Here is a 16,935-nt window from a genome sequence, read left to right on the forward strand (position 1 = left end):
TGGATCAGAGGGACTGTCGAGCTTTGGCCCTAATGCTGGACTTCTCTGACGAGCTGACAGAGCTGGACCTCAGTCACTGTCAGCTAACTGACCAGCTGCTGCACACACTCATCCCATATCTGCACAAAGTAACAGTCCTGGAGTGAGTTCACGAGACAAAAATGTATATAATGCAATGTCATCTGTATCCTGACAGGGTGATGGAGGTGATGATGTCTAAAGAATATTGCCTACAACCGGGGGAGTTGGTGTAAGGTTAAAGAAAAGAGCCAGTGATGTCAGCACCTCACAGTGTAAAGAGTTGGACAGACAGCAAACTGCTTTACTTGTTTTCAGAGAAACATTTGCTGGAAAACCAGAAAGTAAAGTAAACAAAATATTAGTTTCTGGAAGATTGTCCCTCCTTATTTTGTTTTCTGAAATATAAAATTCAGAGTTTCTAAATAATGAATCATACAAGCGTGTTTTCATGGCGTTTTCAGAATCAAGTCTGACCCAATGTGAGACAAAGGCTGACCATTACAAGTAAAAACAGTAAAACACATCAGCAGTTATTAAATTGGGCATGTTGATTTATGAACTCAAAGTGATAATCTCAAAGATCTCAGTTTCGTTATCTTTGGCGGCACCTATGGTGATAAACGGTACTTGCGGGGGCACACTTCCCAGATATCCAGACAGTGTTGCATGTGTGACGTCCACGGTTGGCTCCGGTTGTAACTCTTGATTTTCCTCGCTGACGGTCGCTTTCCTTTTTAGACTGTTTGCCTTCATCTGAGCGTTGAATTTGTTTCTTTTTCTTTGGATTTTCACTTATTTTTGAAGTAATATCTGTAGTCATCGATCTTTTCTTTGTTTGTTCAGCCATAGTAGATTACTGTTTACTCGCAACACTTGCAGAGACCGGAAAAGCAACCGCTTAGCTCCGCCTACCCTCTCTGGCAGACTAATCACTGCTGGCTGATGGAAAACACGTCACTAACTGGGCGCCGCTTGTGATTTTTTTCTGTGAATGTCACCACAGACACCCAGTCTGTAATAATACTATATACTGCAAATGCAAAGGCTTTCATCAGATGGCCACAGGCTCAGTCACCATCGTGTTACCTCATTCGGCGATAGATAGTGACTTAACAGACATTTATTTACTTGAAAATCTTTAAGATTATTACTTCAGGTCATGGGTAGAGATCATAATGCATCTTGAGCTGCTGCTGTGAGAATGATTTCACTGTATTAACTTGACAGTCAGTTAAACCACAGTGCCAGTAAACTTTAATAATGAAGTAAGGTACGACCCAGCAGTGCAAAATTGGAGACTGATACAGTGCACATTCATGAGTTTGTTTGTTTGCATTTCACAGCCTGAGTCACGGTAAGATCACTGATGCTTCAACATCCAATTTGCTCCAGTTGGTCTCTAATAACCCCTCCATTGAAACCGTGAGGTGAGCATAAATAAGTGCACCATTCGTTAGTAAAGACATTTCTAGTCATATTCTTACAGATAAATCATTCATAATTATAGCTTGTTTAAGTTTCACTGAATTATTCTGACTGAATGAGTGATGGTTCCTCTCTCTGTTTTTGGTGTTTTCTAGACTCTTCAGGAACAACATTGTGGACCAAACACCCTTTAAGAAAAACAAGCAGTTTGAAATCTGGTGAGCCAGACATCAGTGGTGTGGTAACCTGCTGCTCACGAAAAAAAAAAAGTGCTCTAATCTCAGAATAAACGTTGTCTAATGCAGTGGTTCTTAACTGGTGGGTAGGGACCCAAAGGTGGGTCGCGGAGCTGTTTTCAGTGGGTCACGGGGTGCTTGCAAAAAAAAAGTTGTGGCAAAAAGTCTATGCTGCGCTTTTATTTTGAAGGACATGGGTTTCCTTTGATGTGTCCCACAGTGGTTGCATTTATGTTGCAGTTTTTAAGCATATTTCTGTCGAAGCAATGTATTCCCCTCATGCGCTGCCACCATTCTGCTTGACTATTATACTGTTTCGTTTTGTGAAGTTGACAGACTGTGACTGATACGTTCAGTCTCAAATCCAAACTGCACCATTTTTCTTTAAATAAATTTAAGTGGTTGAAAAATCTGAAATTTCGGTCGTGATTTGTCACTAAGAAGGTGGTGGTGGGTCCTGAGGCGAGACCAGTTGATAACCACTGGTCTAATGAGCATTTGGTTCAAATATAGGTAAGAACATGTACAGATGATAACCACCTTTGCATTGTCTTGTTTTTTTTTTTTACATGATTAAGAAGAAAAAGCAGCTGGCAGAATTTGCTGATAATTATGAGGCTATCACAACTTATACTGTAGATCTTTCTTTTGTTGTGCTCATATTTAAGCTTCACGTTTATTACGTTTCTGACCTTTATGCTTCATATCGTTTTGAATTATTTTTTTAATGTGGGAAAAATGTGAAGCCACAACTGTTTTGTGGTACATAATGATGTGTATTTTATGATAACTGGACTTTTATATTTTACGATATATTTTTTTATTTAATAATACATATATATATATATTTTTTAACTTTGTGATGAATATCTGTTTGAATTGTGTGTGAAATTTTTTTACTGTTAAGCTCAATGAAAAGTGCGATCAGGGGAAAAACAGGACAGGATAACAGTAAATTATCTCGAGAAAATGATCTTGAATATGAGTATGATTTTGTATGATGCTGTTCTCTTCACTCATATGACAATTTTCCTCAGAATACCTCATATATTGTAACCCGCAGTGATCAACATTTTATGTAATGGGAAACACTTGGTTGCACAAAATTCAGATGAAAATCTGAGTCAATAAATAATTGATGAGATAACCAAATGCCTGTATCAACATTATATTTAGTAGTAGACTTATATTAATATGTTTGTGTGATTTTACATTTACTACAATGATGCTATCAACTAAAGAAATAACAACTACAACTTTTAAAAGTCCACACATGTATTTGTGCATGCAAGCCACAAGCAACGGTCACATCACGTATGTTTTTCTATCTACATAAATATAGCTGATGAAAACATCTGAGTTTACATCATCAGAGCTTCAGCGCTTTCTCTCTCGCTCCCTCTAGCCCCCCTGTAGGTTACTGCTTATTCAACCAATCTTTCCTAGGCAACTATCAAATAACAGACCAATATGACCATATTTACACAATGACCACATCTGTGTGATCTGTCCTGACGCCTCCCCGTCGCTGTTTTCTGCTGAGTCTGAGGTCTCCCTGTGGAGTTTGGGTCCAGTGAGAGTGCACAGAAAGCTGATGAGACTGATGTAAGAATAAGAAAATACAGCAGTAAAATCAGCAGTAAATGTGTAGAATGATTACATTTCCTGTTCACATTTGCTGCCTATGATCCACCTCTTTGTAGGATCTAAATTAATGACGTCCCTGTTGGTTTGAACAGAATTATGTGTGGCAGTTTAAGCTTAAAAGCTAAAAATTGGTTTACAAAAACAACTTCGAAGTTGGTCTTTGAGTAGACGATCTTTGACAAAACGTAATGTTGTGGATGTACCGCGAGACTGGCAGTTTGAACCGGTGCATTGTGGGAAGCAGCGTTAACGTTGCACATGCGCAGTAAGTGACGGGGTTTACATGTACATTAGTTTTAAGAGCAAATACTTAACATGCTCTGCAAAGGCCTGCCTTCGCTTTCTCTTCTGTGAATTTCTGTGGGATTATTTTTGTTTTTCTTGTGGTCAGCCTGAAACACTGATCAACACCCTGAGCAATGAACTTTACACACAATTAAACATTACCAAAACCAAACAGAAATCCTTTCATGATGCACTAACTACACATTGGTAGTGGTACATGATGATTCTAATATAGATTGTGTTAAACATTTACACAAAGGGGAAATATCCATCCTTTTTAACATTCATAACACTTTCTTTCATGACATTTACTGCTATTACATCAACAGATTGCACCCAACTGCATACCATTTCTCTTAAACAAATATGTATTTAAGGTGTGTGTGTGTGTGTGTGTGTGTGTGTGTGTGTGTGTGTGTGTGTGTAAAGTCTGACTGCTACTGGCCTGTTAGCTTTCTTTATGTGTAAATGTCAGACAGATCTTCCCCTTACCTGTGAGCCTAAGGGACTGTTTTGTCTGGAAATGTTTCAATGATCAACATGATGTTCATGAAGGTGTGAGCAGGCAGCTAGGGCACAGGAGAAAACCAACACATAACAAAGACAACTTAGAAAGCTGGACATTCCAGAAAAAAAAACTTGCTTTTTACTGTAACTTTCATTAAAACCTGCTGCATACAAAAACCATGAATGTTGAAAATATATTAATCAAAGCACAGACAGCACAGTCCGGTGAATCTGTGGTTTTAGAAACACAAACCCGTCTCACTATGTGTCTCAGGGCGCTTTTACTTAATTCCCCAAACATGGTACGGCTCACACTGGCAAAAATGTAAACAAGGGAAACCCTAAGCCACATAATGACATGTTTTCTGTTCCATATAGTAGAAATACTACACTTCTGCTGTAATGTTCTACTTCTCAAATATGTGACAAGCAGCACAGGCAAAAAAAAATGTTGTGAAAATTGAAAGAGAAGACACCGAAGTGAACTGTGTGGCTAGCTTAGTATAAGAACCATTTGTTTTGTTCAAAGTTTGAAATAAGTTTTCCTCATCTCTGATACATCAGTGCTACTGAAGACAGGCATTTGGGAGGACACTAAGAGCTTGAGTGTGAAATATCTTCGAGATGTGTAATTCTATCTACATTTCTTCCTCTTCACCAGTAGCGACTTTGTAGGTTTAAGTTAAAGGTAAATTGTGTAACATTTTGATGTTAATAAATCTTCACTGCATACATTTTTTAAATATATATATACTTCAATGTAAAATTAAAAACAAGAAGAGTGCTGTATAACACTAGACAAGAACACACTGTTTATCTCTGGAGGAAATGGAGCAAATGAGTTTCGTACATATAATTAAGCTAGAAACTAAAGATTTGCGGCTACCTTGTACTGCTCTCTACATACAGGTCCTTAAGGTGCAGAAGAGGCTTTGCTTTTGCAACAGCCATGGTAGTTTTAAAAACAGGGTCTTATGGGAAATGTAGGCCTTATTTTGACCGTGGATTTACTCATATGTTTTTCTCCAAAGCAACACAAATCAAACACTGTGACTATATATTGCATTAAGGTTTAGTTATTATCATATTGTTATGCACATATTTATTTTTGTTGCTGCTGATTTTGTATTCTTTATCTATTAAACACTGTTTCACTTTTTTCAAAAATATCTATGGTGAAATTGCAATATTTCCACCCACCTATCTACTTTATAAACCTGCAATTAGCCAGAGCAAAAAGTTGATAATATTGATGCCAGCCGGAAAGAACACTGATGCTCTCCTTTAACTCAACAAACGTAATAATATACAAAAATCTAAGTTTCTTTTTTCCAGGAGAGAAGATCAGGTCTGTCTGAGTGGGTCTGGTTTTACTCTATTTGTACTTAACACATAGTCCCCAATCTGTTGACAACGTTGTGATTTATCGAAACCTTTAGAGCAAATTTCCTATGCACGTTGATCAATTACTGTATGTAAATCGTGTATATGATGGTGCATTCAGGGTTTGTTCAGAGAATTTAATACCTGCAAAAGACGCAGAGCTATAAAAAAAAAAAATGGGGCATTGCTGTATTGCAAAAATACACAGTTTTGGTTAATTTGTTGTTTCAAACAATTTTAGTCAAAATGCTAGATGGAAACTGACACGTATGGACTTGTGAAATACCCATACGTATGGACACAAGTATCAATTCAGTCTATGGTATCAACGTATATAATAAGTATAAGATGAAACACACAATCGCTGTTAACTAACGGTGAATAACAAGGAGCTTAGTAATTCGTTATTAACCATGAGAAAATAATGAAATAATAAATGCTAAATAACAAATATTATTAACTGCATTCATTACTGCTTAATAATTTTCAGATATTTTCAGACAGATTTTACTGAAGTTAGCCAAAAGTTTAAATGGACCGGCGGTCAGTGGAGTTTTCACAACCTAGTAACCCTGAAGTTGTTTTCCAGAGGTAATAATGATAAATTAATTAGTTACAAATTAAAAATCCCTAATAAAATATGCCTTGACTGAAACTGCTAACCTTACCAAGACAACTATTGTGTTGCGTTTAAGAGATTTCCAGTAGCCTTGTTCATTATCCGTAAGATTGATTAATTATTTATTCACTATAGCTCAGCTCATCCAAACGGTTTTTTCCGTCCTTGAGATGTTTTTCACGGACAGGTGATGTACTTTAATCGCTAACACTGACCTCGCCTTTCCTGTAGAGAGGCTGTGAAGCTTAAAACATGAGTCAGAGGCAAATTAGAACGAGGTTTTTTGAACGCACCTCGCTGGTTGCTTGGAGTTGTGCAACGTAGTTGATTCAATAATACATCGTGGGAGTAAGTGAGTTCAAGCAGGGGACCGACACAACAGAAGTGAGTAGTTTAGTTTATTTAAGAGGAAGGGGCTGAATCATTAACGTGTATTCTGCGTGTGAACATATGTGAACGAGTGGTTAGATTGTGACAGGATTGCTACCAGTGGAAGGCTAGCTAACTTGAAGGTTAGCCAACTTAGTTAGCAGTGATGTTGATGGTGATGAAACCCTTCAATGTCTGATTTAACGCAGCTAGCTAACGTTACATTTCGTCCTTAAATGGTGCAGCACGACAGTTAAACGTTTCACCATTTGAATCTTGTAAAAAAGAAAACGTGATTTCCTATGGCTCTTCATGTAGTTAAGCTAACATTTAAAAGACTAAATTTCCCTTCAGAATTTTCTAGGTAAATGCTCGGTGGTTTAACATTGTCCGCAGATATAAAAAGATGGCACTGATAACTAGAGGATATTCATTGCTTAACGTTTACTTTTACCATGTCTGTTGCCAAAATATTATCAACTTACAAAAAATATTCATGAAAATAAATCAAGGAATTGTTTTTCTAAATGTAACATATGTAAAGTATTTACATATGTGCACACACTCCTTCAAATATGCTTGTTAGAAATACTGTTCATCCATCATGCCTGAAGCCTGAAGAGAAACAATGGCAGGTGGTCAATAAACTTGCAGTTTAGGGAGCTGGAACTTTCTCAATTTCTGAAGTCGTTATTTTTAGTTATTCATTAATGCACTAAGGAAGGTGAAACTGATCATAAAGTCCTTGTCCTTGTTGTGCACCACAAACATCAGGTTTGTCATAAATTAAATGAAAAGGGCAAGGTAAACATGACTGCATGACTAAAAACAGAAGCTTAAATAGAGGCTTATAATATAATACTGTTTATAATATAAGCATTTATAAACTAAGATGCCTCATTATAGTTTTTTAAATTTAAAATGTACTCTATCTGCCACTGTACGTGTTATAAAGTCTGGACTGTAACTCTATTAACTTTGTAAGCCTCCATGCAGGTCTTACTCTGACTATTGTGATAGCAGGTTAATTATTCCTGCAGTCAAGCAGTTGGTTCTCTTAGTAAACTATTAGCGAGACTATAAAAACAGTAAGAGATTTACTCTTCACCTTCTGACCTTTCAGAGTTCAATTAGTACCTAGGCTGCTGACCGGCATGCTGCCTCAGTGAAAGCTGGTTGAAGATAACACAGAGTAATCTTAATGAAGGTGACAACAGAGCTGTAATTGATTGATAAAGTAGAGCTACTACAGATGCTACCTGTCATTTGATGTGTGACATTTAAGTACATACGCCACACGGCTTACAGCATTTCTGTTTTACATCACAGTGGTGTTATTTTCTTTTTCATGGAAAGTTTGTGCTTCTGCTTTTGGTCGCCCAGCCACAGATCTATCCTCATAAAGCCGCCCTACACAAACATGATTGAGGCAGGAGTTATAACTGAGTCATAACGTTTCTCCTTTAAGTCAAAATGCCAACATATTGCCAACAGACGAAGACAAAGTCATGTTAAATAACACTTTCCAGTTATCTAGAAATAAGGTTAAGTAAGTTTCTCGGTGTCTCTGTGTTTGATGATAATGTCTCTGTGGTTACAGAGGAGTGCACTGAAGCTCAGCCCTCGTCTGTCCACTCCCCCTGAGCTGGTTGGCTCCTTTTGAAGGTTGAAGTCACTGCTGGTTGGACAGTTTAGTAGGAGTTGAACCGTTTAAACGTTCAGTTGGTCATCTTAACAAAAACACATGTTGGCTGTAAAGAGAGATAAAGCAGGCATGGTGATTGATGCTGAAATATTCAGTGGACACAGTACCTAGCCTTCAAATAGAAAAGCATACTCACAGGGGCAGGTTTGTTTTTATGTCTGCTCACTGTGTCCTAGCAAATATAGCCTTTATTATTAACTAGTACTGGTACAGGCATTTGCAAGCTAATCTTAACTTTTATATTTGCACATTCCTCTACCTGCTGGTACAAGCACATGATCTGCTGAATGCTTAAACACACATGTAGAGTAATCTAGATGGGAAAGCCAAATGCTAGTAAAATGTTTATGCTGTATGTGGTCCCCAACCTGTAGAATCTGTGTGCTTTTATTTTGAAAAACGGAATAGTAATAGTCGTTGTTGGGCCACTAAAAAGACTCAGATGAGCAACAAAGTTTATTCTTCAGTTAAACCGTCAGCGCTCAGATATAGTATTCATGTTACGAGAGGTCACTTGAACATGTGGTGTCATTTTAATGCAGGTGAAGAGATGCTCATAGCACACATGTCATAAAGACACCAAACATAATCGAGATATGCTAGCTGGCTTGTACCAGTCTGTAGAGAGAATTATATAAAATTGCTGCTTTTTAAAGTGTATTCATTACAGTGCTGGGATGTCAAACAGTGGTATATCCTATTGGTGAAAAAAACTACACTTGTATTGTGATATTTTTTTTACTCTGGAGTGACACACATTGAAACTGTGTTACATGCTGAACAGCAGAGAGACATAAGGACTGAAAGCTCATATAAATACATGTTTATTTATCACGTCATCGCAATATTGAACAAAGTTTTTGCACATTGTAGATCCCTCTCATGTCATGTTGGCCTTATGCTCTGTGTGAACGGGGAAATTGAAGTGGTCCTCTTGTCAGTCCTGGATTATAGAGATCTGATAGACATAGGCCTACCGCTGCCTCCACGCTTCAACAGCTGGATAAAGATTAATTGCTAGGGATGCACGATATTGGATTTTTTGCCGATATCCGATATGCCGATATTTTACAACTCATTTAGCCGATTACCGATACCAATAACGATATTTTTTTCCCACACACCTAATTGCAGAGATCATCAACTCTCTTCTGTATTGGAATTAGCATACAGTATAATGGTGATACTCTCATCACATTTGTTACAACGGTCGGGGTGACGGGTCTTGAGATGGTTAATCAAGTTTGTAGTGTTGAAAGACTTTGCCTTGGCTCCTCCTCGCATCACTGAAGCTGAGCAGTCATTGCAAATAGCAGTTTTGCTATCTATTTCAGACACATTGAAAAACTTCCACACCACGGACATTTTGGCTTCTGACTCTCTCATGCTGCAGGTAGACACACGTGACGTCATCACGCTGCGCCGCCCAGGTCTTCTTCACGCCGGGGACATTGCGCCGAGGTCAGGGATTTAATCAAGTATGCAACAGCCCATTATTTTATCGGTTATTTATATCGGCGGATATTGCTGTGTTGGCCGATATCCGATTTTTTTAAGCCAATATCAGCCGATACCAATAACATGCCGATAATATCGTGCATCCCTATTAATTGCTGATGACTGATACTCGTCATTGCTTCCTGTATTAAAAAGAAAAAACGTTTGTCGGGCATCACTAACAGTAAAACGTGACACAGGCATTGGTTTCTATTTATTTTTAGAGCCTTTACTGGTATCTTACCATCTAATATCACGTCCCTATAAAGCTGGTCCCTATTGTCCTAATATTACTAGTTCAACTGATTGGCTCATGCTCCAAGTCCCACACGCAAACACGACATTTGGGAAAACTTCTTTCCGTTGTTGCACTTGGAAATTTTGCAACTCACAGCAGAATTGTCTGAAATGTTATTCTTTGTGTATGTTTTTCTAATTTTACCTCAACCTCACTGAAAATGCTTCCTCAAGATTTTAAGTAAAGGTTTAATAAGTGAATAAACTGCTGGTGTGTGTGGAATTTAACTTTCCACTGTTGGTATAAAACAATCATTTTTAGTCACAGTCTGCTCGGCAAAAGAAAACATGTTAATGACGCTTTATAAAGTTTAACTGATGTTTTTTTCTTTTTTCAACTCAACTCCCAGAACATCAGTGCAATGCTGCTTCTCAGACGCTGCCACAGCCTGATTCGATTTGGCCCTCTCAACACGCAAAGGTAATCCATTAAAACATAATGGGCTTCTTTTGTGCCTGCCACTGACAGACTGGTTCAGTGCTGTCTGAGTTTCACACAGGTCAGAGGTCACAGGTAAACGTAGGACACTTAAACAGACAACACAATCTGATATTTCAAACATTCTCTGATACATTTTTGTTGACAACATAATCTGACAAATGGTGTTCATCCCTGTTGTATCCTTTATTTTATACGTTGTGAATACACCAGTCGTGTAGTTATTCTTAAACATACAGGTTTATTTAAATCCTGACGATCTCTGCTAGCTGTGAACAGATGTGTAAAAGATTTTGTTTAATTTCACAGGCATCAAGTAGCCCCTGCAGTGGCCTCGTGTGCAGTTCGTCTCTGGAGCAGCAGCAGTGAGGACCAGAGATCGTACCAGCGAGCTCACGGGCCCAGCTGGAGACATGCGGTGGCCGGACTGCTGGCTGGGACGGGTGCTGTGCTGGCTTATGGCCTCCACCACCACAAGGTCGGCAACACATAAAATCAGTGGGGAAAATAAATGATTAATTAGCTTTTATAGCGCCAAGACCAAGTTAAGGCAGTTAAACATGTTTTTTAACTGTAGTCCAACAATAAAGAGACATGACTGTGACTGTCTAACAAGTTGTGATGGGCGTTTGATGGGCAATTTTAAACATCTGAGACAACAATAATCAATAGTATATTTTATAAGAAATATAGTTGCAGCCGGGTACATTAGACTTGCTTCAGTCCTGTGTTGATCTAGAGACGCACAGTGTCATTGGATTTAACTTGAGGTAGATACATTTAGCAGTGTTCCCTCTCAGTGGCACCCTTTTATGGTGTTTTGCTATTTGCAGCGAGGACAGTCTTCACAGCATCAGCTCATTTTATTCCCGCATTTCATGTGACTCACAGTTTAAAGTGAAAAAATCTGAAACAGATTGTGACATCTGCTCCCCAGAATTACTTTTTATAATAAATTAAAAATTATAATTTTATAATTTTAATTATATTCAAGAACTCAAACGTAGAGATATTGCAGTTCACTTCTTAGAAAGCAATATAGAGCAAACATGTCTTTAAAGGGATAGTTCGGATTTTTGGACACTAAGTCGTATGAAATACTTGCTCGTAGCGTAGTGGATGCAAAGCTATTAGCTTATCCCCGAGTCCCGTGGTTGGAGTTCTGTCCGGTTCCTGAACATAGAATAAGTAGTTCCAAAAAGTTTTACCCTACAAAAACAACACGCAGGAAATGGTGATCTATTTTTTATAGAAAATCATCGTCCTAGGATTTCATTTTCTCTCTTGTCAAATCCAGTAACACCAAGCCTGCGGCAGGTCTGTTTCTCAGGTGACGTGATCCATCAGCTGTTTCTAAGAGAACATGCTGGAATTGGTAACTTTTGGTAGCTAAGGAAAATAAATGTCTAAACGGTGCGTATTTGTGATTTTCCTGGCAGTAGTTAGGAAAAAACACAGATCGTGCCCTTTGATCCTCCTCATCACTTTCATAGTCCGACATGTTTACTTCAACGATGACACAAAACCGTCAGAATCAACGTGAAACGGCTACTAGGTTGTTTTACCTGAGAAACCGGCCTGCAGCAGGCGTAGTGATACTGGATTGTTCAAGAGAGAAAATAGTGCCAAAAGAACGGCACAGTAAATGAAATCCTAGGTGGATTTTGTGTTGAAAATGGATCACCATTGCCTACGTGTTGTTTTTGTAGGGTAAAACTTTTTGGTTTCATGACCCTGGCATCTCACCGGAACTACTTATTCTACGTTCAGAACCGTCCAGTTTGGAAACATTAACCAAGCAGCAGTGCAGCTCCTCGACATCATTGTGTGAATAATTAACACAGTTATGCTGCAGAATGTCTGTTTATACACTATGTTGCTGCTTTTATTGGTAAAGTAAAACTAGTAGTATAGTAGTAGTGTCACCAGGTGTATTTATTTACATGTATTTGTACATCTGTACATGTAATTTGCTCCCGTCTCTTCTACTTCAAAGAAAAACTCAAAGAATGTTAAAAAAAAATCATTAACAGGTCAGGAACATGTTGCTCTTTGACAAACAGGGTCACCAACATGTGTTGTCTGCACAATTGAGGCCTCATAGCAAGTAGAAGGGCTGCACCTTAAACCATTTATAAAACAATCTGGAGGTTATTTTTATTTTGTCATCTCTGTTATTTCTATGAGAATTTTAATTATTCCTATAATACGGTTTGATCAGTTTTCCTGTACATGTAATCTTCTCTTCGCTGCAGGCCGAGCAGTCAGACACCGTCCAAGTGCAGACCATAGAGAAGACCTCAACTCTCCCCATCTTCACCCAGGAAGAGGTCACCAGTCACCGCTCGCTGGAAAATGGTGTGTGGGTCACTTACAAAGGCAGCGTCTATGACATCACAGAGTTTGTGGCCATGCATCCGGGTGGGGATAAAATCTTGCTGGCGGCAGGAGGAGCTCTTGAACCCTTCTGGGCGCTGTACGCTGTACACAGCCAGGAGCACGTGCTTGAAATCCTCTCAGAGTATAAGGTGCGACGACTGTTTTGGTTTCTGTTGATAATTTAGCTGGTTTTTCAGAGGGGGCAACAAGTTCCATCGAACTGTCCTTTAACACACTGCATGTTCCAAACACTGCATCCTGTTATGTTTAGATGTTTGCAGTTGAAACATACTGCAAACCTTAAGTCTGTGTCCACTGTCAACCATCATGAATCCCTTTGAAACTTAACAGTGCCACATACACAGTGCACAACTTCCACAGCTCCACGCTGGCTGCAAAATACAACAAATATAAGAACAAACCACCCAAACTTATTTTGAAGCCAAAAGTTAACTATTGCTCAGTCTGATGGTTGTTAACACCCATCGCAGTTTATAGTTTAACATTGACCAACTTTACTATCTGTTGTTCTGCACACAGTGATCCTGTTTATTGCGCACTTGGACCTGATTTAGAATTGTCCCCATGATTTAGAGGCGGCTTTGTTGCGTACTGATAAAAACTTATGGCGTGGAGCTGTGGAATTATAACCCAAGTTATAAAAAAAATAAACATTTCTTGTAAGTTCTTTAACCTCAGTCACATTACACTTAATAACACCTCCCCCATTAAACAACTTGCTTAATCTACGAGTAATAGAAACAGAACATTTTTCGATTAAAGTAAGCATGAAAGTTTTGTGTCTGTGGTTGAAGGTTGGTGAGCTGAGTGCAGAGGACCAAAAGAAGCAGCAGACTGTTAAATCATCTGACCCTTACTCTTCGGACCCTAAGCGTCACCCTGTTCTGCGCATCAACAGCCTTAAACCTTTCAACGCCGAGCCGCCTCCTGAAATCCTCTCAGACAGCTACATCACCCCGTCTGCTATCTTCTTCAAAAGAAACCACCTGCCAGTTCCTCAGGTGGACCCGGCTTCCTATCAGCTGCAGGTGGAGGGACTACCTGGAGGAGTGCTGACGCTATCTTTAGAAGAACTGAAGTCTCGGTTCCCTAAACACACCGTCACAGCCACGCTGCAGTGTGCAGGTAACCGGCGCTCAGAGATGAACAAGGTGAAGCAGGTGAAAGGACTGAACTGGGGCATCGCTGCCATCAGTAACGCTACATGGAGTGGAGCGAGGCTCAGGGACGTGCTGCTGGCGGCTGGTTATGCACCTGATGTGGCTCAGTGGGCGTGTCACGTTCAGTTTGAAGGATTGGACAAAGACGTGACAGGGACGACGTACGGCGCTTCCATCCCTCTGAACAAGGCCGTGAGCGAGGAAGGGGATGTGCTCCTAGCTTATGAAATGAACGGCGAGGATCTCCCTGCCGACCATGGTTACCCTGTCCGCATTGTGGTGCCCGGCACAGTGGGTGCACGTAACGTTAAATGGCTGGGGAAGATCATCGTAAGTGCAGATGAGAGCAGCAGCCACTGGCAGCAGAACGACTACAAAGGCTTCTCCCCCGGGACTGACTGGGACACGGTGGACTTCAAGTCGGCTCCGGCCATCCAGGAGCTGCCCATTCAGTCAGCGATCACTACACCGGCAGACGGCGCCGTGGTGGATCGCAGTGCTGAGGAGGTGACAGTGAAAGGTTACGCCTGGAGCGGCGGGGGCAGGGAGGTGGTGCGTGTGGACGTCTCTGTGGACGGAGGGAAGACGTGGCAGGTGGCCAAGCTGAGGGGCAGTGAGAAGGGACTGGCACCCGAACCCTCGCCCCCACCGGGACGAGCCTGGGCGTGGAAGCTGTGGGAAGTGACGGCTCCTCTTCCTCCGGAGGCTCAGGAGCTGGAGATCGTTTGCAAAGCGGTGGACAATAGTTACAACATGCAGCCGGACACGGTCCCTCCCATCTGGAACCTGCGAGGCGTGCTGAGTAACGCTTGGCACAGAGTGACGGTGAAGATCAGAGAGGACTAGAGCGAGGAGTAAACTCAGTGAAAAATCCAAAGGTTGATTCTTGACACTAAGTGGTCAGAGAGGACGTTGTCTTAAATACATCACTGATGAAGAGAACAAAGCAGTTAAATAGGAGACTTTTGAAGAAACACAACAAATACAGCAGGTTTTTTTAAGGTATTTATGCAAACATGTTGCGTGTGAGATTTGAGGGATTTTCAGCGCTGCACAACTTCAACACAGCTAAAGGCTGTAAATGACCAAACCAAAACATGTCCAGTTTTATACAGTGAGGATTCACTTACACTACTTGATACTTAAAGGAACATGTGATTCAGTTCATCTGAGACTTTGTGGAAAAGAAGATTTATTTTTGTAATCAGTGTTGACGTTCTCAATGCTGACGATGTGCGCACAGTGTATAAAATGTATCCGATTACTTGTGTGACTAACAGGCATCCTGATTTATAAAGCTAGGTTTGGTAACAGTTTATTAGAGAATCATTAATACAAATGAAGGGTACTGGAGCTGCATGGAGTGTTTGATCTACGGTACTTAAAAGACAAAAGCTGAGGTTTACAGAGAGTTGAAGTTTTAAAACACTGTAAGCATTTGATTATCGGAGGCTGTGGCTGCTGCTTGATAACATTTCTAAGTTTGAAGATAAGCTGTCAGTGGGTTAGATCATCAATGCTTGTTTTTGGTTTGCACATCAGAGCTGAACTATGACCCCTCTGTTTGCCATTCAGTTTGTCGACCTGTTTCAAGGCGGTATGAAGCACCAACACGCCTCACTGTGGAGATGTAGCTGAAGTCGGCTGTGTTTACATGCACTGCTAAAGTATTTTCAACCACAGTTTTGAAGCGATGTGTGACGGGCACTTTGAAAGGAGAGGCCTGACTAATTTTGTTGAAAGAGTTGAGTTGTGGCTTCTAAGAAGTAAACACAGTCGTAGTAAGAAGTGTGTTTACCTGAATATCTTCCGTCTTTAGAACTGGTTTGAATTATGCAGGTTCTCCACAATAAAAGCTTGCTTCTAATGTTCATGGAAACATTCAGTCATATCAATGTAAAATCATTCGAGTCATATTGACAGTCTAATTTCTCAAAGCTGCTAACTTTGTATCGTGCCAAGTAACACTTGCATTACACTATGTACTGTTAAGTGTTGTTGAGGATGATTAATAAAGAGCTCTAATTTTACACTGACATACTTCTGTCTCTGAGGAGCTGTTTTCTTTTTTTACTGTTGGAACAGATCTTTGTGCACGCGATGTTCAAGGGAAAGAGTCATTACAAAAGACTCGCAGGATAAATGAGGTGACATAAAAGATGATGTTGCTCCGTTACAACAAACACAGTCTGTGCACTCACATGTTAGTGATGCATTTTCTTGTTTTTTTGGAAGCTGAACTTCTCTCTGCTAAATGAATGGATCAGTAATTTGTTCAGGCACTTTATTTGATAAATGTTGCAGGTGTAACGTATCAAAAGCAAACCAGCTCAAAACATATAATAAACAGCTTCATGGCTCCTCTGCTGGATTTTGTCATTTTGCCCTCTGCAGCATTTAAGTCAATTTAAGTTATAAAAGCTGTCTGAAGGTTTTCGCTCATCTTGTCCTACTTTTAGTTTGTGATACCTCATTTTGGTCACAGAGGAAACAGGATATGAAGTGACTCAGACAGCATCCTGTGAACAAAGATGTTGCAGCTGCCAGGAAGATGACCAGGAGAGCAAGAAGGGAGGACGAGTTAGTGTTAAGGAGGAGGGGTCGTTCCATGACAAGACAAATAATGTTTGCAGATAAAGCAGAATGCAACAGGAAGTGGGATTAAATATAAAGTCTATGAGTTATTGGTGCATGATGGATGCACTGGGATTCATTTGTTTATTATATCCAGGCACTGACCCAGTTTGGGAGTTATTGGAAATCATGTTTGTTATAAGCTTTTCTTTCTGATCCATGTTTGAGTCACAAATGACTAAAAGTGCGGTGAGCAGAAATGCGTCAAACAGACACAGAAAACACATTTTATATGGTCCCAGAGTAGACCCAGACTTTTTAGAGAATTGATGTATTCTGTTGGTTTTAGGCGATGCGTCTTTGAGTAAATG

The 16,935-nt window shown here is 39.9% G+C and overlaps 1 protein-coding gene across 2 annotated transcripts; it reads left to right on the forward strand.

Moving 5' to 3' along the window:
• Positions 1-1,604: 1,604 nt before the first annotated feature.
• On the forward strand, positions 1,605-16,310 carry suox (sulfite oxidase). Of its 2 annotated transcripts, none has more exons than XM_069678945.1 (5): positions 1,605-1,664; positions 10,342-10,412; positions 10,740-10,908; positions 12,686-12,958; positions 13,625-16,310. In XM_069678945.1, the coding sequence occupies exons 2-5, from the start codon at positions 10,354-10,356 to the stop codon at positions 14,834-14,836; spliced, it is 1,713 nt and encodes a 570-aa protein (XP_069535046.1). In that variant the 5' UTR covers positions 1,605-1,664; positions 10,342-10,353; the 3' UTR covers positions 14,837-16,310. The 2 variants fall into 2 exon arrangements, with proteins under 2 accessions (XP_069535046.1, XP_069535045.1); XM_069678944.1 differs by lacking the exon at positions 1,605-1,664 and adding an exon at positions 6,447-6,507.
• The last annotated feature ends 625 nt before the right edge of the window (positions 16,311-16,935 follow it).

This window comes from Semicossyphus pulcher, unplaced genomic scaffold (assembly GCF_022749685.1).
Source record: "Semicossyphus pulcher isolate SPU_LCO1_2020_fin unplaced genomic scaffold, fSemPul1.0.p SCAF_3, whole genome shotgun sequence".
Classification (NCBI taxonomy): domain Eukaryota; kingdom Metazoa; phylum Chordata; class Actinopteri; order Labriformes; family Labridae; genus Semicossyphus; species Semicossyphus pulcher.

Bases quoted from the DNA above. Each gene is read 5' to 3' on its own strand.
- suox (XM_069678945.1), top strand. From the start codon at position 10,354: ATGCTGCTTCTCAGACGCTGCCACAGCCTGATTCGATTTGGCCCTCTC. The intron at 10,413-10,739 runs GTAATCCATTAA...TTAATTTCACAG, and splicing joins GGCCCTCTCAACACGCAAAG to GCATCAAGTAGCCCCTGCAG. The intron at 12,959-13,624 runs GTGCGACGACTG...CTGTGGTTGAAG, and splicing joins AAATCCTCTCAGAGTATAAG to GTTGGTGAGCTGAGTGCAGA.